Consider the following 27,039-nt stretch of genomic DNA (forward strand, 5'->3'; position numbering starts at 1 on the left):
GATAAAGCACAATGGCGAAAGTGCTTAACGAATCCATCAGATCGTTTTAGTAATACAGTGTGCCGTCTTTTTCCGCCACGCTTCCTTGTTTTTGTTTTCAAAGTTGCATACTTCTTCGATGGTTTAGTCCCCACCCGCGCTCAACTCGTTTTGCCACCGAAAGGACTTGTGGGAAATGTTGTTCTGGTCGTTTGGCGTGTTGGTTGTATTATTCGAGCTTTTGTCCGATGTAAACTACATTTCCCAAAGAATCGCGGCTCTGTGTTGACGTTGGCGAACAACCTCGGCCCAGGCATACGGCAATACTGTCTGCCTGCTTGCAAACAGCTGCATCATCGCATGGCACAACACAAAGGTGACTCGACTAGTTCTCATTTTCGCTTTTTATTGACTTTGTCGCTGTGGTAGATAAACGTTGTCGTGATATTTGCGAGGGTAAGCACTACGCGATAACATGTCGTTATTACCGTGTTAGAACCAGTTAAACAAGGTACAGTCAGCGTCACAAACAAAACACGTCAACTGTTCGTCTGTGTCCCCATTTTCTGCTGCAATCTTTCTTATTTAATGTTACATTTAGTTTGTGTATTTCGACTGGACGAGCTGGAACCGCACGAACAAGTGACTTTGGGGTTACTGTAACATTGCATGGTACTCTACAAAGTTTATACTATATAGCTAATTTTATGACAAACACATCAAGCCAGGGCACGTGCTCAGTGAAAGTTTGTTCCAAACAATTCCGACCAGTGTTGTTGTTGCTATTATGTAACGTTTCCGCAACAAATGGTAATGTTTGGTAGTAATGAAACTTTTCTCTCCTGTCAGACAACTGAAATAATGTCAGATACGGGAAGTGATACAGAGTCGTCCTGTGGCTGGAGCATCATCAGTTTTGAGGTAATAGAAATCATCTTACTCCACTAAACAACCAAAATATTGACACTCAAGGGCCAATGACGTCACATGGAAATGTTGTGTCCATTTGTATCATGTTACTAAATAATGTAATCATTTAATGTCACTTTAATCTTACATTTGAATAAGGTTTTGCATCAAAATTATTCCCTCAATCCCCCCAAAAAACGGTCTCACTCGCTGGAATAAAAAAAAGACAATATAACATACATCCATAAACGTGGAAGCATATGAAAAAGTGCAATATATTTATCTGTACAGTAATCTATTCATTTATATATGCATCTTATTACTCTTTTATCCTGCACTACAATGAGCTAATGCAACAACATTTTGTTCTTATCTGTACTGTAAAGTTCAAATTTGAATGACAATAAAAGGAAGTCTAAGCCTACATAATAATGAGCTTGTTCCATGACGGCGCACGTAACTCAAAATGTATACTCACAAAAAGTTTCCTCGTTTTAATTAAATCAAATGCAAATAATTATTTCTGGACCTCCCAAAAAAAATAATTAACACTGATGAACAGCATTTCCCATTAGGGGTAGACTTATTTTCTGATTTTTGTCATTTTCCTTCATGTCTTTTTCACTTCAAAGCTCTTGACTGGCGATTAAATAGCTTTTAGCGACTCCTGCTTCTTCAATACTGTATTTCAGTTTTAGGAGTTAAATGGTAGAACAAGCTCAGTGATGAGTTGAAGACATGTAATTCTTTGTTAAGGTTTAATAAAGCCTTGAAAGGTGAAATAATGGACAATTATATAAAATATAGCAACGATTACTTTGATCCCTTTGATATTTTGAACGTTGATGTTCCAGGCAATCTACTTTTCAGTGAATGTATAGGATAGGCAAATATAAGCCTTGGCTTCAGCCTATTCCTTTTGCGTTAATTTTATTTTTTTGTGTGTTTGTGTATGATTGTTAATATGTATAATCTGTGCTGTTAAATTGATCACACAAAATGGTTGATTATATGACCGAAATCAACTCATTTCATTTCAATACGGTGCAGATTATAGAAATTAAATGGAGTGAAATTAGTGCCAAAAATCCACAACAATTTTCCACAAACACAGTGGAAAAGCAATTTTAAAGTTAAGAACAATTTGCAACAACAAAAAAATTCAAGTAAAACATTTTTTCTAATAAATCCACAAACATTTTCCACATAAAAAATGATTTCCAAGTGGAAAAGCAATTTTCAAGTTAAAAACAATTTGCAAGTAAAAAAAATAATATTCCAAGTAAAAAAAAATTCAAATAGAAAAACATTTTTCTTTAAGAACAATTTTCTTCAAGTTAATACTTTTGGCACTATTTTCCAGTTTTTGTTCCACACGTGCGATTCTTCGTTTCTCACTAGCAGTATCCATAATTCTCACTCTACAATGACAGGTGGTGCTGCTGAGTCAATTTAAGGCCAATGAGGCTACTGATTTGCTACAGTGCCATCAGCCAAAAATAACAGAAGAAGAAAAATAGGGACAAAAAGAAGGGTCCGTGTACTTTGTACGTAGTTTAGGGGCGCAGGGGAGACGTTCCTCCAGGGCCTATGTACTTCGGGGCTAACAACCTTCACTTTACCCAGTGGGTCTTAACAGCTCCGGACTCGAGGGTGAATGACGAGGCCGGCGGTTTGTTGCAACTTTGACTTTATTGGACGCAGCCATACACCAAGCTAGAGCACCTGCACACACCCACTGTTGCCGTTCCCTCACTTCTCTCACCCACTCACTCACTGACGTCACTCACCTCACATGCTGTCATATCTCAAAGGGCCACACACACACACATACGCTACTCTCATAACAACTAACAAGACATCATGGTGAAGCCAGAAGTCGAGTTTCTTAAAATTCTCACTACTTTTCTTTTGTCGAGCACAAAGAAAATAACATTTTAGTTAAATGTGAGTTGTGTCTTGGATCAAATATCCAATATACTTAAAGTTAAAGTGTCATTATGTTGCAACTATTTAAAATAGTTTTTTCAATTTGTTCTGGCCTGAAATAAATTGGCCCTTTGAAACATATCTTTGTCTTTGTGTGTTGTATGTAGACCACATTGCTTTCTGAGTTCAGTGATGCAAATGCATGTCAAGTTGATAAACAGATTGTATTTTTATCCAGTGCAATAACAGTACTGAAAGGAAGGCTAAAAGGGCATTAATGGGAGCCTTAAAAAAAAAGGGGGGGGAAAATAAGTAACTAAATAGTTTTCACAGTAGCGCATTACTTTTTGGTGTAAGTAACTGAGTTAGTAACTGAGTTACTTTTGAAATAAAGGAACTAGTAACTGTAACTAGTTACTGGTTTTCAGTAACTAACCCAACACTGCCTATGAGTAGCAATGTTTAATAATACTGTCCCTGTCAAATAAATGAAATAGCTGTGTGCTATCAATCCGTTGCTAAAAATAATTTGTCTGCGTTAGCACTTGTAATAACAACATTGCTAATATTTGGTTATCGTATTTTTCGGATTATAAATCGCAGTTTTTTTTATAGTTTGGCCGGGGGTGCGACTTATACTCTGGAGCGACTTATGTGTGAAATTATTAACACATTACCGTAAAATATCAAATAATAATATTTATCTAATTCGCGTAAGAGATTAGGCGTATATCAGCAATCGTCACACACATACGTCAACCAATAAAAATTTGGCCGGGACGGGTCACGGCAGAAGTGCATTGTGAAAAAAAAGATGCCGTACCTATGAAAATGGATCATTTCAACATTGGCGGTAACTTATAAAAACTGAGAAGGGCTGAACAAAAATGGCACCGAAAAGGAAATCATATACTGCAGGTTACAAGCTGGACATAGTGAAATATGCAGCAGAAAACGGCAAGAGGAAGCGGCGCATTGTCTACCTTTGGAGTTGGCAGAGTTGTTTAGAAGCGACACCGAGGAAGAAGATTTCATCGGATTTAGCGATTAGGAGTGACAGATTGTTTGGTAAACGTATAGCATGTTCTATATGTTATAGTTATTAGAATGACTCTTACCATAATATGTTACGTTAACATACCAGGCACGTTCTCAGTTGGTTATTTATGCGTCATATAACGTACACTTATTCAGCCGGTTGTTCACTATTTATTTATTTTAAATTGCCTTTCAAATGTCTATTCTTGGTGTTGGATTTTATCAAATAAATTTCCCCCAAAAATGCGACTTATACTCGAGTGCGACCTATTTATGTTTTTTTCCTTTATTATGCATTTTCGGCCGGTGCGACTTATACTCTGGCGCGACTTATAATCTGAAAAATATGGTAATATTCAGGTCACGGTATGTATATAGAGCAGGGGTCACCAACCTTTTTGAAACCAAGAGCTACTTCTTGGGTACTGATTAATGCGAAGGGCTACCAGTTTCCATCCATCCATTTTTCTACCGCTTATTCCCTTTGGGGTCGCGGGGGCGCTGGAGCCTATCTCAGCTACAATCGGGCGGAAGGGCGGGGTACACCCTGGACAAGTCGCCACCTCATCGCAGGGGCTACCAGTTTGATACACAAATAAATTGCCAGAAATAGCCAATTTGCTTAATTTACCTTTAACTCTGTTATTAAATGATAAATGGGTTGTACTTGTATAGCGCTTTTCTACCTTCAAGGTACTCAAAGCGCTTTGACACTACTTCCACATTTACCCATTCACACACACATTCACACACTGATGGAGGGAGCTGCCATGCAAGGCGCTAACCAGCACCCATCAGGAGCAAGGGTGAAGTGTCTTGCTCAGGACACAACGGACATGACGAGGTTGGTACTAGGTGGGGATTGAACCAGGGACCCTCGGGTCGCGCACGGCCACTGATATTTATTTTTGTGGAAACACTGATCATCTTAATGATTTCTCACAATAAATTTATATAGAAACAGATAAATATCAATATGCAACACTATATTTTTATATTTTCTCTAAGTGCACATTTTTCAAATTGAACATTTTCAAACGATCACTTCTAAGACATCACAATACCCCATTTTAACTAGCTAGCCACTAACATTTTTTAACAAATCATGAATTACTTTGCACCATGTTTGTACAAACAATAACTCATGTAAAATACAAAAGTCAACTCTCAAATTTTTAAATAAATCATGTCACACTTTGAACTGGACACCAAATCTGTCATCTGTTTCTTTGTCAGTTAGTGAAGACCAAGTCTTTAAAATATTTTCTTGGATTTTCAAATTCTATTTGAGTTTTGTCTCTCTTAGAATTAAAAATGTTGAGCAAAGCGAGACTAGCTTGCTAGTAAATAAATACAATTTTAAAAATAGAGGCAGCTCACTGGTAAGTGCTGCTATTTGAGCTATTTTTAGAACAGGCCACGGGGCTACTCATCTGGTCCTTACGGGCTACCTGGTGCCCGCGGGCACCGCGTTGGTGACCCCTGATATAGAGTATTGTTGGTGGGTTTTGGATGGTTATTTAGAGTGTTTGTGATTGGAATAGAGTCACATGCTGTACAATGTCTGCTATCATTAGGATGCAGACTGATAATCTTGTTATAGCCCCATACAGATGAAGAATGACTCATAATCCTTGCAAGGAAAAGGGGGGTGGAACCAAGCGTCTTTTCACGTCTTTCTCACCATATCCGGGGTTCTAAACTGGCTGTCAAAGTGTACCAACTCCTTTTGAAGTGAGAGGCATGATTTATGTTCTAGAATAAACTCTCACGAGCACCAAGGTGAGGAAGCTGCTCGCTAGCCAATGATGTGAATATAGCCACGTAAGCTAGTGATCACAGCACCGCTATAAATAGTTTGTCTGCATAGCGCTTATAATAACAATATCAGTAATTAAGTTATAAGTTAATAATTAATTTGCAAAATGTAAATGGAGTAGTTTTTGGTTGGTAAATGATTGGGTTTTAATAGCAGAATAGTGGACATTCCATTAGCTCCATTGTAAGCAGACATTTATTTACGAGTTAGAATTCATTAAAAAAATAAAAATACATCCGTCGTCATGTCTTTCATAATGATCGCGAACGATAGGCAAAATTAAAAAAAAAAGTGCAGTTCCCCTTTACATTACCTATCTGATAATACTAGTTTCATTTAAATCAATAAATCTGTTAAATTTTACACTCATACCAATTAACTGGCTGTCCAGCTTTTCACAAGTAAACACGTTGCAGGACTGCTTGTATCAACACTTATATTGGAGATCATTAGACTTAGACCTAGACAAACTATTGATCAACTATTGATCAACAAGGGGAAATTGTACTGCTTGTATCAAACACTTATATTGGAGATTATTCGACTTAGATTTAGACAAACTATTAGTCAACAAGGGGAAATTGTTTGACACACAGCTCAATGGTAAAATGATAAAAATCTTAGGAGCTACTGTGATCTGCTGCCACTCTTTCAAGTGCACATCAAAACCATTTTGTTTCAGTGCAGACTCAAAAGTCCATGAACAAAGCTACAACATGAAAACAAAAGGGAAACTTTAAAGAACATCAAAAATAACAGAACATACGCAACCTGCTGCTCCTCAGCGGTGCAATTTCTACATACAGCTACAAAAGTGAAACGCAACAAAAAACATAAATTAGAAAAAATTAGAATTAGCCAAAAAATAATAAATTATACACATTGCACAAATGTGCACATAGGATTACACCATAGCATTGATTTGATTGGATTGCATAGGCTAAGGACAAATAAACAAAAACACAATCTTAACGCCGACATACATCGCAGCGGCCTCCGCAATGATCAACACCGTTGTCGGCTGGGCAGCCAGAGACCGACTGACAGAGTCCTAGGCTGCCCACCAGCCGCAGGTCAAACTCCGATAAGCGCGGATGAGCGAGAACCCATCTAGGGAGACTCAAATGTCTAACACATCCTCATTCAGCCGGACCCCGCAAAGCCAGTCTTTCCCACCGGAGACAGTGTGTATTCCTCCATGTCAACCTCCAGCAAACACGGCTCGATGCTCAACGCCAGCTCCGCAGCTCGTCACCTCAGCATCTCCACTGGAACCTCCGGTCTCTCCACGCGGAGTCCGGTGTAGAGAGTGGTCTTCAGTGCAAACAACGGAGCCATGGCCAAAAGGATCCCACGAAGCATTCCAAAAGTCCATAAAAAGCAAAAAAAGAAGCATAAACAAATGAAAACAAGAGGGAAACTTCCGAAGACACATGGAGGATTGACATAAGCACAGAGCTTCTGCAACTTTTTTGCTGATATTAGACCGTTATACAATATCAAAATTGTATCGGGACACCCCTAATTACTACTTTTTGATGCAAGAAAGCCAAATATCTCTAAACTTTTTGTGATGAGTATACTGTAATTTCACATTTGGTGTTTTTATAAGTCTTTAAAATCTAAACATTGAACAAAAATGTCATAACCTTAAAATTCATGACTCTTTTTTGGGGTGGTGTGGCTCGGTTGGTAAGAGCGGCCGTGTCAGCAATTTAAGGATTCCAGGTTCGATCCCGCTTCCGCCATCCTTGTCACTGCCATTGTGAATTGGGCAAGATACTTTACCCACCTGTTCCCAGTGCCACCCTCACTGGTTTAAATGTAACTTAGATAATGGGTTTCACTATGTAAAGCACTTTGAGTCATTATAGAAGAGTGCTATATAAATAGAAATCACTTCAGAGTTCACTTTTTCAAAATAGCTGCAAAGTAGATCAAACTAAATACTTTTTACTTTTTTATTAAGAAATCTCAAATAGGTTTTTGGGATACCTTGCATCTGTAGTTTATAGTTTTACTAATAAGTATGTTGTTTATTGTACTGTTATGATCACAGGGTTCCTCCGACATAGAGACTTTAGTGTCAGAGGCGGTTGAACAACATGGAGACAATCCTGTCGAGGGCCTTCCTGCGGTGAAAGCAGAACTGCAGGACTCTCTTGCCTCAGCTTCTGCTTGTATGTATGGTCACATTGAATAACATTTTAGTATCTATTAAAAAAAATGTTTTGTGATATTAACACATAGGTTTTTCTGTAAAGATGGTTAACAAGTGGAGTGAAAACCTTTCTCGTCTTTGCAGCTGAATACAATGAAGACAAACTCGATGGCTCACTCGATGACACAGTAGAACAAACTATAGATGAAACACTGTACGCTTCAGAGGTGAGCACGTAATTCTCAAACCTCACTAATAGTCAGTATATCAATTGTTTTGAACTTTTCACCATCAGTCTGTAGTTGACGCTGCAGTGGAGGAACATGCCACTGTGTTGTCCTCCAGCGACCACTCCGACATTGTGACGCTACAGTGTATAGAAGAGGAGGTGGCGGTGAAGGCTGCCAATGAGGAATCTTATCTGGGGATGTCGTGCAGCAGCCAGTATTCTTTCACAGCTTCAGAGCCTGGTAGGACTTTGCAGCCTCCTCACTCTCTCTACCATCATGTTGTATTTTCTCGCTCCAGTCAAACTGCCTAATTTTGACACAATGTGACAAAGAATCATGTCTTCCCCATTGTTTGTCACCAAAGAAGGTCTGAGGTCGAGTTACTGGAAACTTAAGCAGGGTCTTGTGAACTTAGGCTGCCAGCTGCAAAGTCACCTTACAAGAGGTCACACTTTTACAGATGTCTTGGTTTGAAGTGACATGCAAAACTTGTTCAACAACTAACAAATAGAAGAACAATGCATGTTCCACAAAGGAGTAGTCAGGCCGCACTAGAAAAAAAGGAACAAAACTGGAAGAAAAAAGTTGCTCTGGTAATGATAATAGAGTTGTTTTATATAACCCTTGTGAAACCTTCTACCGCGTATTTGGGGACGGCGTGGCGAAGTTGGTAGAGTGGCCGTGCCAGCAATCGGAGGGTTGCTGGTTACTGGGGTTCAATCCCCACCTTCTACCATCCTAGTCACGTCTGTTGTGTCCTTTGGCAAGACACTTCACCCCTTGCTCCTGATGGCTGCTGGTTAGCGCCTTGCAGGGCAGCTCCCGCCATCAGTGTGTGAATGTGTGTGTGAATGGGTGAATGTGGAAATACTGTCAAAGCGCTTTGAGTACCTTGAAGGTAGAAAAGCGCTATACAAGTATAACCCATTTATCATTATTTATTTATTTTCACCAGATGGTTAACAGCCACAGAACGGCACTGCCGTCCGGCAAACCGCTAAAAAAATGACTTAGAGCTTAGAGGTGCTGTTTGCAACTTGCTCACAGTAACATTTTTCAAAACAAAAAATAAAAAAACACCACCGAGCTATCTTATGTTACCATAAGTGGTTTAACAGAACACATTTGTTTAACAATTGTCTATATTTTTCATAATGACTAAGTTGCATGTAATAAACATTTTTGCCATCCCATATAAAATGATTGGTGTTTACGGTGGTCACTCACCCTGTCTTGTATGTGTATGCACACATACAAAAGCAGTACAAGAGAATCAACTAACAATTTGCAGTCAGGTTGTTGTTATGATAGAATATACAGTCAACAAGCTAACACTAGCTCTCCAAATCGCTATGATGAGCTGACAACACCCTAAGTTAATGCGTATGGACTTGTTACGTATGTTAGTAATCATCATTACGACCTCAAAGCCGTGCAGGTGCGGGATATTCTGTGTAAAATACATTGGAAATTAGCTCCCTCTAAGCTTGTATGTAAATGTTGCAAACAGCACCTTTAAAGGGGCCTTATGCGAAACCAACTTTTAAAACCTGATGGTATTTGCTTATGTGTATTTGGGATGCCCATAAATGCCGAAAATTAGAAATCAAACCGTGGAGGCGTTGCAGAGTTATTTGTGAAAAATAATCTCGCTTTCCTTTGTACTTTCGCCAAACAAGCCGTTTGGAATTTGCTCTGTCCTGTGACGTTTTCCACCCTATCTTGTCAGCAGATATGTCCATATTTGGTTAGGTTTTGCAAAGAGAGCTTTGCGCGAGTCTGCCATTGTAGTCTGCGCTTTAGTCGATAAGCTCCTTTTTCGCTATTCTCTTGTTGTGGGGAAGACTGGCTCATTCATGCACATGCATTCTTTCCTGTTGCCATTTTTAATACAAATTAGCCAATAGTTTGAACTTACATCTGGCAGTGGACTAACAATAAAAAGCGCAAAAAACTGCAACTAAGATTGCAGTCGTAGTGGAGGCACATTAATAAGATCGCCCACAAAATGGCACATTCTAAAGAGAGGGTCACAAAGCAGCTTGAAAACGATCTGTAAAACATAATCTAATCAAATAGACCACAAGGAAGTTGACATTTTTTGTCTATTCCGTGTGGCCTTATACTCCTTTGTAGAAAGTAGTTTGGTAGTTACTCTTTGATGTGTTTTTCTTTTCATCACTTTGAGGTTTTGCGTTAACGTTAGTACTTTGTCCAATTTTAACACCATTTCTGTACTGTTTTTCATGTAATGTCTTCAAGCAGACAGAAAAGAATAGACATGTTCAAGTTGCTAGCAACGATTTGTTCTAAGCATGTTTTGCTGTTTACTCCTGTTTGGTTGTTGTCTGACTTTTTTAATCCAAACAAGAGTTCCTCTTTTTGGCACACATTCCTCTGCTGGATTTGTTGGTTTAGCTTCTGTTGTGCTCTCTGTCTCTGCTACATTGTTGACGTCAATGCTTCAGCCATACATTTATTTGAAGAAATGCAAAAATGGTCCCGCAAAGCTTAGCATTAGCTGCATTAGTTACATTAGATGCAGGCCAGATGTTAAAATGACGATATAAACAATAGAGTTAATATTATATGATAGACAGTTTTGTGTCATACGATATATATCGTAATCGCACAGCACAAGCTTGTTGTGTGGATGTATTTTGTGTTCATGTGGCTGAAATTCTTTATTTTGTCACAAAGTATAAAAAATGCACACGTTTTGAATATATTTAGCTGAAATATTGTGCAAATACAAAAGTGAATCATATGAAGTTATACAATTCTTTATAAGCATTTTTTTTAAGTTTTGTGGTAGAAATTATAAATATTGTAGTTATTGTTATATGGTGTTATATTTCACTACATAAAGCCAGAAGCCAGAAGAATAATTTGCATTGTAATGGTACAAATACTTGCCTTTAATGTCAGAGGACATGGGTTTAATTTCTGGCCAGAGTTGTTGCATCAAAAAGGGCATCCGCTGTAAAAACTTAAGCAAAACCATTCATGCGATTGACCTGCATGAGTTTTGCGATTGACTTGCATGAAAACTGTCAGAAGGCATGCGTCTCTAATTTAAAAATGCAGTGACAGCAATGAAGAAATTACTAACTATTGGATCTATCCATCCATTTTCTACCGCTTGTCCCTTTCTGGGTTGCGGGGGGTGCTGGAGCCTATCTTTTGGATGTAGGTTAACAAAAAGTTATAGGGAAAAAAACAACTATTGCTCACATTTGTTCTTACTTTATATGTTGTCCTGAAATCTGTAGCAACTATTTTAACCATTTAACTATTTTTTAACCTTGTGCATGCATGCTTTGTGAAGCTGTTATACCAATATCTATTATTTCTACCACTTTAATTCTACATATTCTCCTGCAAAGCTTTCCCAGCTCAACCGCCGCCTGCTGACACAATCTCCAGCAGCAGCAGCGAGGACGAAGAGGACCAGTGTACGTTGGTGCGAAAACTCAGGCTGAGGAAGAATGCGACTAGCATGGCCGAGTCCTTTGAGGAAGAGGAAACAACAGTGGAGTCGGGTCGTAGCGAAGAGGACGAGGAGGTCGAAGAGGAGAAACTGGTGGCCAAGCAAAGTGAAAGTAGAACTGCGGCACTGCGAAGCCAGGGCAGTGGGACGCTCAACACGTGCATCCTGCTCGCCCTCGTCATAGCCATCAGCATGGGCTTTGGGCACTTCTATGGTAATCATTTATTAGTGGTATCTTTTTATGTGTACTTGCTAGCATCATATTGTCTCATTTGCAGGCAGCGTGCAAGAGCAAGAGAACCTAAAGACAGCAGACAGACTTAATGACATGGACAGTGTGAGGGATCTGCTTCAATATCATGTAAGTCAACATCAAATCACGGCCCAGCCATCACACAAGTTCAACACAGAGCGCTATAACTGATGTGCAAATGCTTCAAAGGTCATTTGCAACTTTTCAGACTTGCGCATGTTTCAATGTACTCTTGTTCTACACGATGAAGTTCTAATCATGTGGTTAGTGTTATTTTGGGTTTTATTTTTAAGCCACTCCTAAATCACAAGATTTCTACAAATGTTTTGAATTTCTCACGCCACAACTAAAATCTTTCCTATTCTATATTATTAAAAGAAACCTCCTATAGTGACCGAGTAAGATGCAATTACATTTTTTTAAAGCCTATGACATTAAAGTACAAGTCATTGTTCCTCCCACAGTCCAAAAAACATAATTGTTCTTCTATTGTAGACTCTAAATTGTCAAAGGGTGTGAATGTGAGTGTAAATAGTTATTTGTCTATATGTGGAACTGTTAACCTTGTTGAGATGAAGTCTTTCTCTGAACGTGTTATTGTTTTCACATGAAGGTCAAGAGCACAAACCTTGGCCTGGACGACTTGGATGATCAGAATGTCATTTCATTGCTGGCGAACGTTGTCGAGAAGATAAGCAAAGAGAACAAAGACCTCAGCATCCAGCAGAGACATGTTGAGGTAATTTTTGTTTTCTTTACCTCAATACATTACAAGATGACAGAAACAGGCCAACAAACAGTAATTACTCATATAGTGGCAAGTAACTTTTATTTACTCAACTGCAGACAGTATTGGGTGTTTATTATAGATAGTTCCCTATTTTCCAGACTATAAGTCGTACTTAAAGTTAAAGTCCCAATGATTGTCACACACACACTAGGTGTGGTGAAATTTGTCCTCTGCATTTGACCCATCCCCTTGATCACCCCCTGGGAGGTGAGGGGAGCAGTGGGCAGCAGCGGTGCCGCGCCCGGGAATCATTTTTGGTGATTTAACCCCCAATTCCAACCCTTGATGCTGAGTGCCAAGCAGGGAGGTAATGGGTCCCATTTTTATAGTCTTTGGTATTACTCGGCCGGGGTTTGAACTCACAACCTACCGATCTCAGGGCGGACACTCTAACCACTAGGCCACTGAGTAGGTAATTAATTTTGTAATTAGGCTGGTCCTGCGACTTAAGTCAGGTGCATATAGACGTATATAAAATTATATAATTGAGCATGTTTTTAAACATTACATCATGCTGACCGACATGAACCAAGGTGTAAAAACAACCATCCACAGCTGTGAGAGCGCGCTCTAGGCTTGTGACAACCAGAGCAATGTATAGACAGTAGAGATGCGCGGTTTGCGGACACAACCGCGGAGTCCGCGGATTATCCGCGGATCGGGCGGATGAAATTAAAAACAATAAGATTTTATCCGCTCGCGGGTCGGGTCGGGCGGATTAATTAGATATTTTTTTTATTTTTTTTGCGGGTGGCAGTTAAACCAATTCGGAAATATATATACATAGTTAAATGTTGTTACCCACATACGAAAAACGAGCAGGCACCTGCTGCATATGCCACAACAGAAGAAAAAAAAAGAAAAGAGATGGACACTTTTACGGAGCGGAGAAGGGACGCCTCGCCGGGGTCCGGGACCGAGGCCCCTTCCCCCGAGAGGGCCCCACCGGGAGCCGTAGCTGAGGCGATCCGCGAGAAGGGCCCGACGCACGTCCAGGGTCACTACCGCGCCCACCGCACCGACACCCCGCCTCGTCCGCTGTCGCAGTGCGCTCACGAAAGGGGTGGGGCTCACCCTGGTTGATATAGAGAGCAGGACGGTGGCCATGGAATTTCATTTAAGGTTTGTGATAAACCATCAAACTCATTCGTTAAAAGGACTCTATAGTAATATAAAGCAAATTTTTCTGGACATTATCATGCAAGAAAAGTTTATTTTTGGGATCGCGATCACCGCGTAATGATTTTTAAAGGTTGCATTACATTATTAACTGTCCCATGTGATCAGCCAGTGCGATTGGAAGTCCATGCTCAATTATTGCCTCCGTAAATAAAACTTCGGCATTTATCACATCCAAAGAATCTGTTTGGGCGACGAAAAACGTTGAAAGTTTTCCACTTGTATCGCTAGCAACGGCATTAGACTTGTGTTTTTTTGTCCCAACGTGGTCTTTTACATCGCTAATTCCTCCGTGTCCGATCGAAAAATCTTGTCTGCACAAGGTGCAATTCGCGTAGTTTTCACCCTTTTTTAAAATTTTTTTATTAATATTAGATATATAACAACGGGCGGATGGCGGGCGGGTGCAGTTCTGATCAAACGTTACATCGGGTGGATGGCGGATGGTTGACGACTTTCTGACGCGGTTGCGGATGAAATAAATTGCCTATCCGCGCATCTCTAATAGACAGGGTATGGCCAACTTGATTTCAGAGTTGGTGTCCAAAATAGCTCCCTGTAGTCATGTGAGGGGCTTTTGACATATCAGAGAGAGTATGGCCAGACGATCTCCCAAATGATTGCCCCTCCCGTAACTACAGAGCGCCATGTTGGGCACCAAGTTGGCCATCTATACATGGCTCTAGCGACAATTATACGCTGCTCCTTTGCAACACTGAGGATGAAGAATTAAATGGATTCAATGACGTAGAACGAGAACACTAGCATGGTGAACTGGCTTACCAGTAACTTGCTTTTTGGACTCTCTGACTTGTTAATTTAGCCTATTCAGCCTCCCATGTATTTTCCTTATGCTTTTGTGTATGAATAACTGTTAAAAAGATACCTTTCTAAGTTTTTTACAGAGTATTTTTTTACTGGCTCGTCTTATATTTAGTACTCGGAGCGGCTTGTACTCCTGAAAATACGGTTTATCTATTAGAGAAGAGGCCGTAAATCATTTTCAACCTGTTTCCCACGGCTCTTTATACAAGTCAAACCAAGCAAATAGTCTTCAAGAACACATCCATGACAACATCAAGAAACTCAAAAAGAAGCAGGATAGTTGCAAATATAAAAAAATTGATAATATGAAAATAATAATTGATATTAGGATACGTCTACGAAGAAGACGCTCATCAAAAATATAAGTATATGTTGAAGTGATCAGCTGTTATTTGAGGGAAAAAACATATTTTTTTGTTCTTGTGGACTTACTACACTTTGCGATTAAAGCGCAACAGCACTTTATTCAGAATTTTGCTTGTATTTCACAATCTTTATGTGAGACAAGCACATCTGCATTCTAACTCTAGCAATTTAAATGCTTGCAAAAGTCAGTCAACAATGGAGGTAATATAATTCGCTTTATTCCCCCTATAAAGCGCTCTGATATACCTCCATCAACATTTTAAATACATACTGTAGTGTATATGTACTATAGTAACAGGAACATTCATAATTACATGTACTATTAACATATTTTGCTAATTTTTAAGCATAAGGTGGCGTATTAATTTCAGAAATACATTACAACGTTCGCTTTTCCCTTCGACAAAAATAACTACTAATCTTGGGAGAGTTTGTGAGTTCTAACAAAGATTACTTTGGGACAAATGATGATCCAGTACCTTATATTTTTTGTCTGAATATACAGATGATGAACTAGGTTTTAGAAGCTCTGTGATAAACAGATGCAGCTTTAATTACATTTAAGCATATTGTAGCACTAATGCTAAGTGATGAAAAAGAAACAATCACTTACTGTACAATTTCTGCTCTCACATATTCCAGTTTGAATAAAATAATTAATCACAATCCTTCCGCAGGTAAAAAAAATAAGTGTTTGCCGTGTTTTACGAATTACAATGCATAAGGAAAAGAAACATACCGGTATGTTCCTGTCTTACATAAGAATTATGAAAAATAGGCAAAATTTCATAACAATTCCAGTTCCCCTTTAAAGTTAGGAACAGTGTTAAAAGTAAATATGATATATTTCATAATGGAAAAATATTTCAAAAGTATATTTTTATTGATTTCCTTTACAATCAGGCCCAGCGAGATGGCTTGGCAATGTTACTGAGACAGAAAGAGGAGAAGAGCAACCTTTTGACAGCCACTAACCAGCAGCTGAAGAGCACCTTACAGCGGGAAGAAAAGACCCTTTCCAGCCTACGAGAGGAGCTGAGCAGCCTGCGCTCCAGAGTACGAGATCTCGAGGCAAAGGGAGCCGGCGCTGACTCGCTGCTGTCTGAAAACCAGAGACTGAAGGATGAGCTGGAAGGGGAGAAAGAGTTGGTCCGAAACTTTCAAAGTAACAGGGTGGAGATTGTGGCGGAGGAACTGGCGCTGAAGAACAAACTGAAGAAGGAGAGGAAGCTTACAGAGAAACTGCGCAGGAAAATCAGTGAGCTGAGGAGCAGCAGTGAATTGGGAAAAGCAGGAGACGCGGAGGCCGTGGAACTTCAGTCCCGCCTGAAGGAAGCAGAGAAAAAGCTGGGCTTTGAGCAGCAGCGCTCTGACCTCTGGGAGAGGCTCTACCTGGAAACCAAGGAAGGCCAGGCCAAAGGAGACTCAGAACCTACAGTGACGAGGCCAAAACTGGTCATATCAAAGAAAGTGAAAGAGACCTTTGATGCAGTCAAGAACTCCACCAAGAAGTTTGTCCATCACCACAAAGAGCAGCTGAAGAAAGCCGAGGAAGCTGTGAAGGAAAACCTGCGCAAAATCTCAGATTCTGTCAAATCTACTTTTCGTCACTTCAAGGATTCTGCCTCGACCTTCATCAACAAGGCCAAAGCATTCTATGAGTGCAACAAGAATAAAAAGTGTCAACACAAACACGACCACAGCAACCAAAATACGCGGAAACAAGGTGACCGTGTTCACAAAGACCGAGGCGGCCAGAATGCCAACCTGAAAGGATGCCAAGGAGTGCTTGACTGTGCCTACCAGGAGTCCATGGGCCTCTTTAACATGCCCACTGAGCCCATACGAGCGGACGAATTCCACCAGCTGCTCTGGAGCTACTTGCAGCAGGAAGTGGACCACTTCCACCACTGGGAGGAGCTGGGGAGCTTCATCAACAACTTCTTTCACAACGGGTACTTTATCCACGATCGCATGCGCTTCACTGACTTTGTCAGCAAGGTGGAAGCCTACCTGGTGGACTTACATGAATACCACGGGCTTGACGACGTCTTCGGAAACCTTGATGACTTCATTTACAGACACTTCTTTGGAGAGGGTTATACTAAGATCTACGGGCCCAGGTGAGCAGCATGCACTTGGTAAAAAAAAAAAAAGTGTTTTAGTTCTTAGGTTGTTGCAATATAATGTCCATGTCATACTTTGGGAAAAATACATCAGGGATCAAGAATTAGAGCACCTAAAAACTGCTGTTGTTGAAAGGGCGGTCCTTTGCAAATTAGTCCATATTATGTCTGATTGAACGTCTTGAAAAACATTATCTGATACCGCCCCTGCAAATTTACCTGGTTATATAATTCTACACAAGATGGGAAGACAAATAATCCGAGTGTACAATTTTTTATGCTCGCCCATCTCCCAGCGGGCCACTTGAACGACCAGACTCCAGAGAGGAGTCGAGGGCGACCCACCAAGCTCGTAAGCAGCAGAGAGACCGAGCTCGGCCCCACAGCGAGCGCAAGTGGAGCAGGACGGGCAAAAACGGACACATGGCTGATGTCAAAATAGAACTGGGCCCTATGCCGTTTGACCCCAAATACTAACAACAAGAGTACACAGGTTTGGTTTGAAAATGACAACTGTAAAGTCCTTTTCTTGTTTGTCAGTTTTCATAATGTTTGTTTTGATGCCACTGAATGTCCTTTGGCTGGTGTCCGTTTGAGGATGGAATCTCGATTGTGGTTTTGCTATTTAAATAATGAGTACTTCTGTTTAAAGGCATTGATCTACAAAACATATTCCTGTAAAGGTAGTGAGGGAAAAATTATTTGAACTCTTAAACCCATTGAGTGCTGACAATTATGTAGTGATTTAACCTTTGACCCCAAACTACCTCAAGCATCTACCATTCAAAACAAACAGGGTTTGTTCACTAATCATGGAGCAACCAACCATGATTTCCATTGAAATTGCACATAATTGACCCTAGTGTGTGAATGTTGTCTACCTGTTGGCCCTGCGATGAGGTGGCGACTTCTCCATGGTGTACCCCACCTTCACCCGAATGCAGCTGGGATAGGCTCCAGCACCCCCGCAACCCCGAGAGGGACAAGTAGTAAAAAATGGATGACAGGATGCTACGAGAGGCTGTCTGTGAGCCAAAATGTACGTCACAGCATATAACAATCCCCATATACCAGAGGTGACCAAACTTTTTCAAGGAAGAGCATCATACAGAAATATTAAGGGAATGTGGCGGCCCACTTTGATACATTTGTTGCATTAAATGCTAAAACTAGAAGTGATGAGATCTGTCAACTCAAAACGTGACAATATTTGAAGAAAATCTTTTCCCACAGACAACAATCAGAAATTGTTCATTTGCTAAAACCGACTCAGTCTTAGCCGTTAAGTGTAATATGTAATAATCCATCCTACTCTAGAAAATCATTTTTAAATGTGGCAAAGGCCAATAAAACAATGTCCCTGGGCTGTACTTGGACACCCGTGCCATATGCAATGCAAACATGCCCCCTCGGGGGTGCTAGAAGAACATTAGAGCTATTTGATCAGAGCTGTGGTGTGCTGGCAATACCATGACATTGTTTTGTTATTGTGTCAATGATCTTTCCTACTGAGTAAGTGTTTCTAAAAATATTAGATCAACGATGAGGCACAGTTTGAATGACTATTATTGACAATACTATTGCACACTTTGAAAGTTGAACACTGCAAACTTTATAATTGATGACAAGTACAATGTTCATTTTGACGCCAGATAGCTTGAAGCCTCGTGTAACATTTGTAACAATTGAACTGAGACGTAGCCTTAGCCCAGGACAAACAATTTTAACCAGGAATGTATATTTTATTTTTGGCAGCACAAGCGAGAGTAGAAAGTCAAAAACAAAGCGGGGAGGCGTTGCCCATTGTGTTTTATAGAATTGTCAGCTTCTATAAGCTTGTGTGATGTGTGATGCTGTTCTAACATTCCACCTCTTGTTTGTTTCATCTCAACTGGAACATTTTTGTTTTTTTATTAGTGATTTAGGGAGGGGAAATTATAAAAAAATTTAAAAAAGTTCACACCAAACTTTAATGCATCATTAATTATTTGGTGGGTTTATTTCATAGGAAAGAAGTGAAGTTGTATCACAAGCATGGTGTTTAAAGTGTATTTTCAGCAGCTAATGCACAATATCAGACATAGTGGCTAAAAGATGTGTTCCATGGTTGTCAGTGCCTTTCATAAATAAAAATACTTCCTCCAACTCTTCCCGAGGGAAAATGAGTGTGAAACATCTCTGTGGTCTTTGTGAAGTTATTCTCGAGTAAAAATGCGGAGATTTCCTACAACACAAAACACATCAGTGTGAAGTAAGGCATCAAGTTTTTTTTCAACCCACACAGATTTGTCAGCGATGTTTACCTTTTCCAAAACGTCAAACAGAACCAAGTGAGTAGGGCCTGAGGACTTGTGTGGAAATGAAGTTGTGAGCCAGTGAAGAGGGTCACTATAGAATCCATCTGCTTCGTCCATATAAGCCCCTTCACCAAGATCAGGTGGGCACTCCAGGAACCTCATCCTTAGTGGACAGTGGATGTGACTGCATGGAGAAAGAACCATTAGCTGCTTGTAGAGACCGCCACATCCCACCAAGCAGTACCTGTGGAAAGGCGTGGAGTGGCAGGGCATAAGGAAGAGAATGTACGGCTGTGGCTGCTCTGAGATGTGGCAAAGTGTCTGTAGGTGGCTCATCACGTCCAGAGTGCCGCGCTGGTGAATGAGCCCCGTGTAGAGAGCAGCGAGCAGGTTGGTCACTACCAAAACACACGCAGCTGTTCGTCGCCACGCTCTTAAATGAGCCATCGATAATCCTGAGGGCACATCATATGGCTAAAAACGCGTAATTGATATATTGTTTTTTTTGTGTGCAACTTACCACAAAATATCATACAGAAGGGAAGCACAGGGTAGATGAATCTAAACTCTTTGTGAGGAAGCACACTGAAAATAACACAAACAAGCTGTCAGCAAACAAGATGGAGTAAATGTGTGTTTTTCCTCCGAGAAATAGTATAAACACCCTACACTCTTTGAAGTGTTGAAAGCAAATTTTACACGTCACAGTGGTGAATATATCCTGCAGAATTTTCTGATGCCGCTATCGTATAGTCACAGGCTATGATAGACACTTGTCAAAAAAATCTCTTGACTTGAAACTGTAGAGGTTGGGATGGTATCAGGGCCAATACTTGCCTTTTTCAACATAATGTTAAGCTCCCAAGCTCAGCCAATCTTTACCACAGCTGCAGAGTTTAAATACCGAATATTGTACTCCTGTCGGTAAAACATTGCTTCAAAAGGGATGCACACTCAGGGAGATACTTACATTTCTATGTTAGTTACACACATGCAGGAGTTATATAAATTCCAGGAGGGTGTATGTCTTGCCAGAACACCGGCTCAAATTTGAAAGCAAGCTGAACACGTCACAGAGAAGCCACAATTGGCAGCCACACTTGCGTCAGTCTACCCCAGGGCAGCTGAGGCTACAAATGTAGCTTACCACTCGGGCCCTGGGACTGAGGGGGCTTAACCACCCCAAACCCCAACAACCACCCTCCTGCCCCCCAACCTCAACACCCCTCCCGAAAAAACTGCTGGAAAAAAAAATCATGATTTCACTCAACAGAACAACAATGCAAAAGTTTCACCCATTTTAAAAATAATTTTGTTCAGTAATACAATTCCTTCGCGGCGGGCACATGCACGTCTGTGCAAGTAATAGAAGCCAGTCAACTTCAAGCGATCTAGCAGACTGCCTGTGTTTTAGCTCAATGGTAGTATGCTGGTCACACAGGCGATGTGGGTTTGTTCACTGCTCAGAGCAGTAGGAAAAAACTACACAGCCGAGAGAGAGAAAGTAGACCATCGCTAGATGAAGCTGAGCTGTTTCTGATTGACAGCTATGAACACCAATCACTGCATTCCACCTTCAAAATCAGGTGCCCCTGATTGGGTGGGGCCCCTAGGCTTCAGCCCAAGTATGCCCATGCAATAGGCAGCCTTGCTTACCACCATCAAGTTGTGAATGTGGAGTGAATTAATGATGGGTTTTCTGTAAAGTGCTTTGAGTGTCTAAAAAAGTGCTGTGTAAATCTAACGTTCTAAATCTATTATTCTAAAATGCTAATCCTCAGCACCATGGCGAAAAATAACCTAAGTTTCTTCCACGGAGGATTAACACTGGAGGACGAGAAGTAAAGGAAGGGCTAAGCATGCTAAACAGTACACACACACTGAGCAGGACGACACAAGAAGCTAACCGCCAAAACTTTGATGTAAAACAGGGGTGATCGATTCAGATGGTGATACTATCGATACCTAATATCAGTGTATTAACGATATTAAAGTGATACGATCAATATTTTCTTTGTATTAAAAAATAATTTTCTGGGTCTATTTTGTTATTGCTTACAAACTCAGTGATGTCGTCTGTGCTTACAGTAAAGCTGTCAGAGCAAAACCCAAATTATTTAAATGGAAGCCAATAGTAGTTTATGCTTTTTAGCACTAGCCACATTACTTTGTTTCAATTATATTTGTGTATAACATTCAATACCATATATTGGTACATCTTATTTACAAAATCCTACAAAATTCTAAATGTAATAAGCTAAGCTTTATAAAAATATGTGATTGTGTTTACTTTAGTTACTTGCTACAAAACATTTTCAGTTCTATATTTGTTTAAAGCAGTGGTCCCCAAACTACGGCCCGCGGGCCGGATCCGGCCCCCCAGCATCCAAAATCCGGCACACGGGAAGTCCCAAGAAAAAAAAAAAGTTTTTTTTTTTTTTTTTAATCTTTCCTTTCTAATTCATTTTCTACCGCTTGTTACTCTCGGTGTCTCCTAGCCGCTCAGGCAAATCATATTGTCTAAAAATGAATTTTCCCATCGATAACGTGACAATGTTAAATGTCAAAACGGATTAAAAAGACAATGTATATATGTATATATATATATATATATATATATATATATATATATATAGCCCGGCCCCTGGCTAAATTTTTTTAACCCAATGCGGCCCATGAGGCAAAAAGTTTGGGGACCCCTGGTTTAAAGTATCAGATCGGTTCCGAAATCGAATCAGTTCTGAGGCTAAAAATGTTGATTTGGACATTCCTCCTTGAAACAATTAAGATATAAGTTTGGAAAGTCACATTTCATTGTTCTGTTGGCAGATAATTTTGTATTTTATTGTTAAATTTGTATTTTAAGTACTGAAGTATATCTCAGATTGTAGTACATGTTAAAATGAGCAAACTAGTTTGACAGAAAGTGCCCGGTAAGAAAACATCTCCAACCTTTAGATTTCAGATTTTGCGCAAGCGCACTACAGATTTATTTACCTGTACACGCCAATAGTCCATGAAATTGCCACCAGCAAGATTCTGTATCTTCTGAAAGCCAGGCAGCATCCGTGAAGAAAGAACGGGAGATGTGGGCCCATCACGACCACGAAGCCCTGCGTGAAGTACCAGTGCCAGGGGTGGGAGCCATAGAAATCTGCCACGCCGTGGAAGATGTTAAACTTCAGGAAGTTGAACTGCACAAAGGTCCACTACAAGACAAAGCCGCAATTTTTGGGTATTTTAACCTAATTTTTACCCTTTGCTGTTAAATGTCATTGAGTGTTTACAGCAAAATATTCACCACTGCAAATTGCAACTATAATAACAGTGTTCAATTTGCAGTGTCAATCAAAAAGGTTCACCTTTCCATAAAAGATGCAGTCGATTACGATTGAAATCACAACAGCTGAGGCCCTGGAGAGGTGAAAAGAAAACGTTAACGCAGAAAAAACAACAAAAGTAAATGAATATGAAATTAAAAGCACAAACCCAATAGGGATGTAATCATGAGCAATTAGTCTCAGTTTGTTTTCCTCCTGCCAGAAATGGTAAATCAACAGCGGAAGCCAGACAATCAGGGCCGTGGGGCGAACAATGATCGCCAGGGCAACAAGGGTCAAATATTTTTTGCTGGAGAAGGAAAAAAGCAAGGTGTCAGCCTGGAGTCTTACACAGAGAGACATGTTTATCATGGTCGTCAGACCTGCTGTGTGCTTGGGATGCAGACAGAGGGAAGTAGGACAGCGCCATGCAAGTGATGCTGGTCTCCATGCTGTTGCTCAGCGTCCTGGTGCAGCAGAACCATGTGAACCACGAGCACAGCTGGCAGAAGGCCTGAAAAAACACAACAACTTGCAACCCAGTTTGTACCAAAGCATCCATCTACCGCTGGTATTTACCGTCCATTTTGCAACTTGTCCACCCTCCAGTGTTCTCATGAGGAAGAAGAACTTGAGGTCTGCAAATGCAGCGAGGAGCGCTTGAAAGACTCGAGGCAGCCATATCTGCAGCAGGAAACAAACCAGCTTGAATAACGCTTAATGGTAAATACGTGACGAATATAGAGATTAAAAAAATAAAACTTTCCAAGAGATAAACAGAGTCACAGTTTATGAAGTATAGTAGTTTGTAGATGAAGGCAAAGATGAGAGGATAGGTGAAGCCTCTAAGGCCTTCTTTCCATTCCCAGGTCAGATGGCCATAAGTCACATTGTTAAGGTTATATACAATTATATGAAACCACATTACTGTAAAATCTTAGCTGCTGTAAAATTAAATACATTAGTAACTCAACTGTATATCAAATCAACGTCTCACAAATTAATTGAAATTGATTTAATTGATGCTTGCCTACCCTCAAAAACAGCACAATTTTAAAATGTAAAATGCCTTTTAAAAGAAAATGTTACTTTTAGATACAAACCCTGTTTCCATATGAGTTGGGAAATTGTGTTAGATGTAAATATAAACGGAATACAATGATTTGCAAATCCTTTTCAACCCATATTCTGTTGAATATGCTACAAAGACAACATATTTGATGTTCAAACTCATAAACTTCATTTTTTTTGCAAATAATCATTAACTTTAGAATTTGATGCCAGCAACACGTGACAAAGAAGTTGGGAAAGGTGGCAATAAATACTGATAAAGTTGAGGAATGCTCATAAAACACTTATTTAAAACATCCCACAGGTCAACAGGCAAATTGGGAACAGGTGGGTGCCATGATTGGGTATAAAAATAGATTCCATGAAATGTTCAGTCATTCACAAACAAGGATGGGGCGAGTGTCACCACTTTGTCAACAAATGCGTGAGCAAATTGTTGAACAGTTTAAGAAAAACCTTTCTCAACTAGCTATTGCAAGGAATTTAGGGATTTCACCATCTACGGTCCGTAATATCATCAAAGGGTTCAGAGAATCTGGAGAAATCACTGCACGTAAGCAGCTAAGCCCGTGACCTTCGATCCCTCAGGCTGTACTGCATCAACAAGCGACATCAGTGTGTAAGGGATATCACCACATGGACTCAGGAACACTTCAGAAACCCACTGTCAGTAACTACAGTTGGTCACTACATCTGTAAGTGCAAGTTAAAACTTTCCTATGCAAGGTGAAAACCGTTTATCAACAACACCCAGAAATGCCGTCCGCTTCGCTGGGCCTAGGCTCATCTAAGATGGACTGATACAAAGTGGAAAAGTGTTCTGTGGTCTGACGAGTCCACATTTCAAATTGTTTTTGGAAACTGTGGACGTTGTGTCCTCCGGACCAAAGAGGAAAAGAACCATCCGGATTGTTATAGGCGCAAAGTTGAAAAGCCAGCATCTGTGATGGTATGGTGGTGTATTAGTGCCCAAGACATGGGTAACTTACACATCTGTGAAGGCGCCATTAATGCTGAAAGGTACATACAGGTTTTGGAGCAACATATGTTGCCATCCAAGCAACGTTACCATGGACGCCCCTGCTTATTTCAGCAAGACAATGCCAAGCCACATGTTACATCAACGTGGCTTCATAGTAAAAGAGTGTGGGTACTAGACTGGCCTGCCTGTAGTCCAGACCTGTCTCCCATTGAAAATGTGTGGCGTATTATGAAGCCTAAAATACCACAACGGAGACCCCGGACTGTTAAACAACTTAAGCTGTACATCAAGCAAGAATGGGAAAGAATTCCACCTGAGAAGCTTAAAAAATGTGTCTCCTCAGTTCCCAAACGTTTACTGAGTGTTGTTAAAAGGAAAGGCCATGTAACACAGTGGTGAACATGCCCTTTCCCAACTACTTTGACACGTGTTGCAGCTATGAAATTTTAAGTTAATTATTATTTGCAAAAAAAAAAAAAAAGTTTATGAGTTTGAACATCAAATATCTTGTCTTTGTAGTGCATTCAATTGAATATGAGTTGAAAATAATTTGCAAATCATTGTATTACGTTTATATTTACATCTAACACAATTTCCTAACTCATATGGAAACGGGGTTTGTATGATGTGTTGCATGATAAACAATACAAGATAATTTACCACTAACAATTACAGTACTTTTATAAAGTAATGTAATAGTTACAAAATGTAGTTACAAGCATTCATCCTCTGTGGGAAGTGGACTTCTACGGTATCTCCTTTGAGCTGTTTCTCCGTCAAACACACCAGCAGCAGCTTCTCCATATTTTCATGTATAAATGTCTGTTGTTTAGATATTACTTTAACAATATTGGCTGGCATTAGGCTCATTCTGATACAGTATGGTGCAGACTAGCAGTGACACATTCTGACATGTTTTTGATGTTTTCTTTCTTTAATTCAATTATTATCATGCACTTCTTTTCAGTACTGTTCTTCACACTCACTTACTTCCTTACCATGGTTAGAAAAAATAATTATGTCCATCTCTAGGTATAAGCTAATGCCAGCGAGTAAGACCAGATGTTTTGGGCGGATATTACCGGTATGTGGTTCACTGTGACATTTGCTATGTCAACTAATGGCGTGCATGCTTGTAACTCAAATATTTATTTGCAACTTAAAGCATAAAAATAAACTGAGGGACAGCTCTTATCTCAAAACACTCCTAAACTGAGGTACCTCTGTAATTAGAGTTAGTTTTCACAGTTAATTCAAATGAGAGCAATTCAGAATGCTGTTACATCTGACCTATTGTCAAATGTAATATTTTTTGGTGCTGGTATGTGTCATACACTATTTAAATAAGTATAGCCAAACATCTAAATTAAAAACATAATATAATAAATAACAATAAGGCCAACAAAAATAAAGCATGGTATAATTACGGTGAGGCATTTGGAATAAAACAAATATTCCAGAAATTAACTAATCAAAAAAACTATTGAAAAATAAAAGGTGGATAGTGAAAGGATATTTGAAGACCATGTGATGGGCGACCTCCAGAGACTGCCAGTACTCATCTGGAACAAAGCTGCTCTGTACTAGGAAGCAGTTAATGATCCGGAATGTCACAGAAAATGCTGCAACTCTCAGCACATCTGCATGGAGCAAGAATAATGACATCATTATTAAGTAGGTAGTCACTAGGATATTGCATGATGACGTCACAGCAACCAGGAAACCCACCATTTCTAAGAGGAGCATGATCTTCTTTTAAATAAAGCAGTGACTTTCTTTTCCTTAGTTTCACATCCACATCGTTCTTCTCGAACCTCAAACGTTGTCTAAAAGTGTCCATATGGGCATTGTTTCTTTAGACGTACAACTATCTGACCGGAATACAATCACAACATTATTCCAAAACATAAAACTCTAGCAACAAAGATGAACTAGTGTTGCCATTACCCAAAACTGACACGATATAAAAGCAATTGTTTAGTATTCTGTAAACGCCGACTCAATTACAATATATTTAATAATATTCAGGAACTCCAACTTACAATGTTTACAACTTTTCCATTTAGAAAGGCCGCTGTCTACGGCACTTCCGCAATTATTTGTACTTCCGGTGTAGTCTTGTATGTAGCTTTCAAATTAAAAATGTAAAACTGTGTAACTATTTTTGCCAAACCAGATAGACAGCAAGTCAAAGCTAAAATGGGATTTCCTTACATAAGTGGATAGAATATGTGTTGTAGTGTAGAAAAACGTGCGTCTACTTGCTTAGCTTTAG

General features: G+C 39.9%; 2 protein-coding genes across 4 annotated transcripts; one reads left to right on the plus strand and one right to left on the minus strand.

Annotated features, from left to right (window-relative positions):
- Window positions 1–54: 54 nt before the first annotated feature.
- ccpg1 (cell cycle progression 1) lies at window positions 55–19,239 on the plus strand. 2 transcript variants are annotated; one of them, XM_061964113.2, is made up of 10 exons: window positions 55–355; window positions 829–900; window positions 7,734–7,854; window positions 7,980–8,062; window positions 8,131–8,305; window positions 11,452–11,769; window positions 11,834–11,916; window positions 12,422–12,547; window positions 15,872–17,091; window positions 17,391–19,239. In XM_061964113.2, exons 2-10 carry the CDS (start codon window positions 841–843, stop codon window positions 17,569–17,571), a joined length of 2,367 nt encoding a protein of 788 aa, XP_061820097.1. In that variant the 5' UTR covers window positions 55–355; window positions 829–840; the 3' UTR covers window positions 17,572–19,239. The 2 variants fall into 2 exon arrangements, with proteins under 2 accessions (XP_061820097.1, XP_061820096.1); XM_061964112.2 differs by lacking the exon at window positions 55–355 and adding an exon at window positions 494–651.
- On the minus strand, window positions 19,177–26,871 carry pigb (phosphatidylinositol glycan anchor biosynthesis, class B). Of its 2 annotated transcripts, XM_061964115.1 has the most exons (12): window positions 26,493–26,871; window positions 26,281–26,404; window positions 23,478–23,595; window positions 23,291–23,395; window positions 23,095–23,225; window positions 22,881–23,021; window positions 22,754–22,805; window positions 22,389–22,600; window positions 19,912–19,976; window positions 19,636–19,846; window positions 19,398–19,575; window positions 19,177–19,318 (listed from the first exon to the last, which is right to left on the minus strand). In XM_061964115.1, exons 1-12 carry the CDS (start codon window positions 26,602–26,604, stop codon window positions 19,205–19,207), a joined length of 1,563 nt encoding a protein of 520 aa, XP_061820099.1. In that variant the 5' UTR covers window positions 26,605–26,871; the 3' UTR covers window positions 19,177–19,204. The 2 variants fall into 2 exon arrangements, with proteins under 2 accessions (XP_061820099.1, XP_061820098.1); XM_061964114.2 differs by having other exon boundaries at window positions 22,754–23,021.
- Window positions 26,872–27,039: the final 168 nt, after the last annotated feature.

The sequence above is a fragment of the Nerophis lumbriciformis genome, linkage group LG06 (assembly GCF_033978685.3).
Source record: "Nerophis lumbriciformis linkage group LG06, RoL_Nlum_v2.1, whole genome shotgun sequence".
NCBI lineage: Eukaryota > Metazoa > Chordata > Actinopteri > Syngnathiformes > Syngnathidae > Nerophis > Nerophis lumbriciformis.

Bases quoted from the DNA above. Each gene is read 5' to 3' on its own strand.
- pigb (XM_061964114.2), bottom strand. From the start codon at position 26,604: ATGGACACTTTTAGACAACGTTTGAGGTTCGAGAAGAACGATGTGGAT. The intron at 19,847-19,911 runs GTAAGTTGCACA...ATGTGCCCTCAG, and splicing joins CTTCTGTATGATATTTTGTG to GATTATCGATGGCTCATTTA. The intron at 19,319-19,397 runs GTAAACATCGCT...TTTGTGTTGTAG, and splicing joins TGTTTGACGTTTTGGAAAAG to GAAATCTCCGCATTTTTACT.
- ccpg1 (XM_061964112.2), top strand. The intron at 8,063-8,130 runs GTGAGCACGTAA...TTTCACCATCAG, and splicing joins AAACACTGTACGCTTCAGAG to TCTGTAGTTGACGCTGCAGT. The intron at 11,917-12,421 runs GTAAGTCAACAT...TTTCACATGAAG, and splicing joins GGGATCTGCTTCAATATCAT to GTCAAGAGCACAAACCTTGG.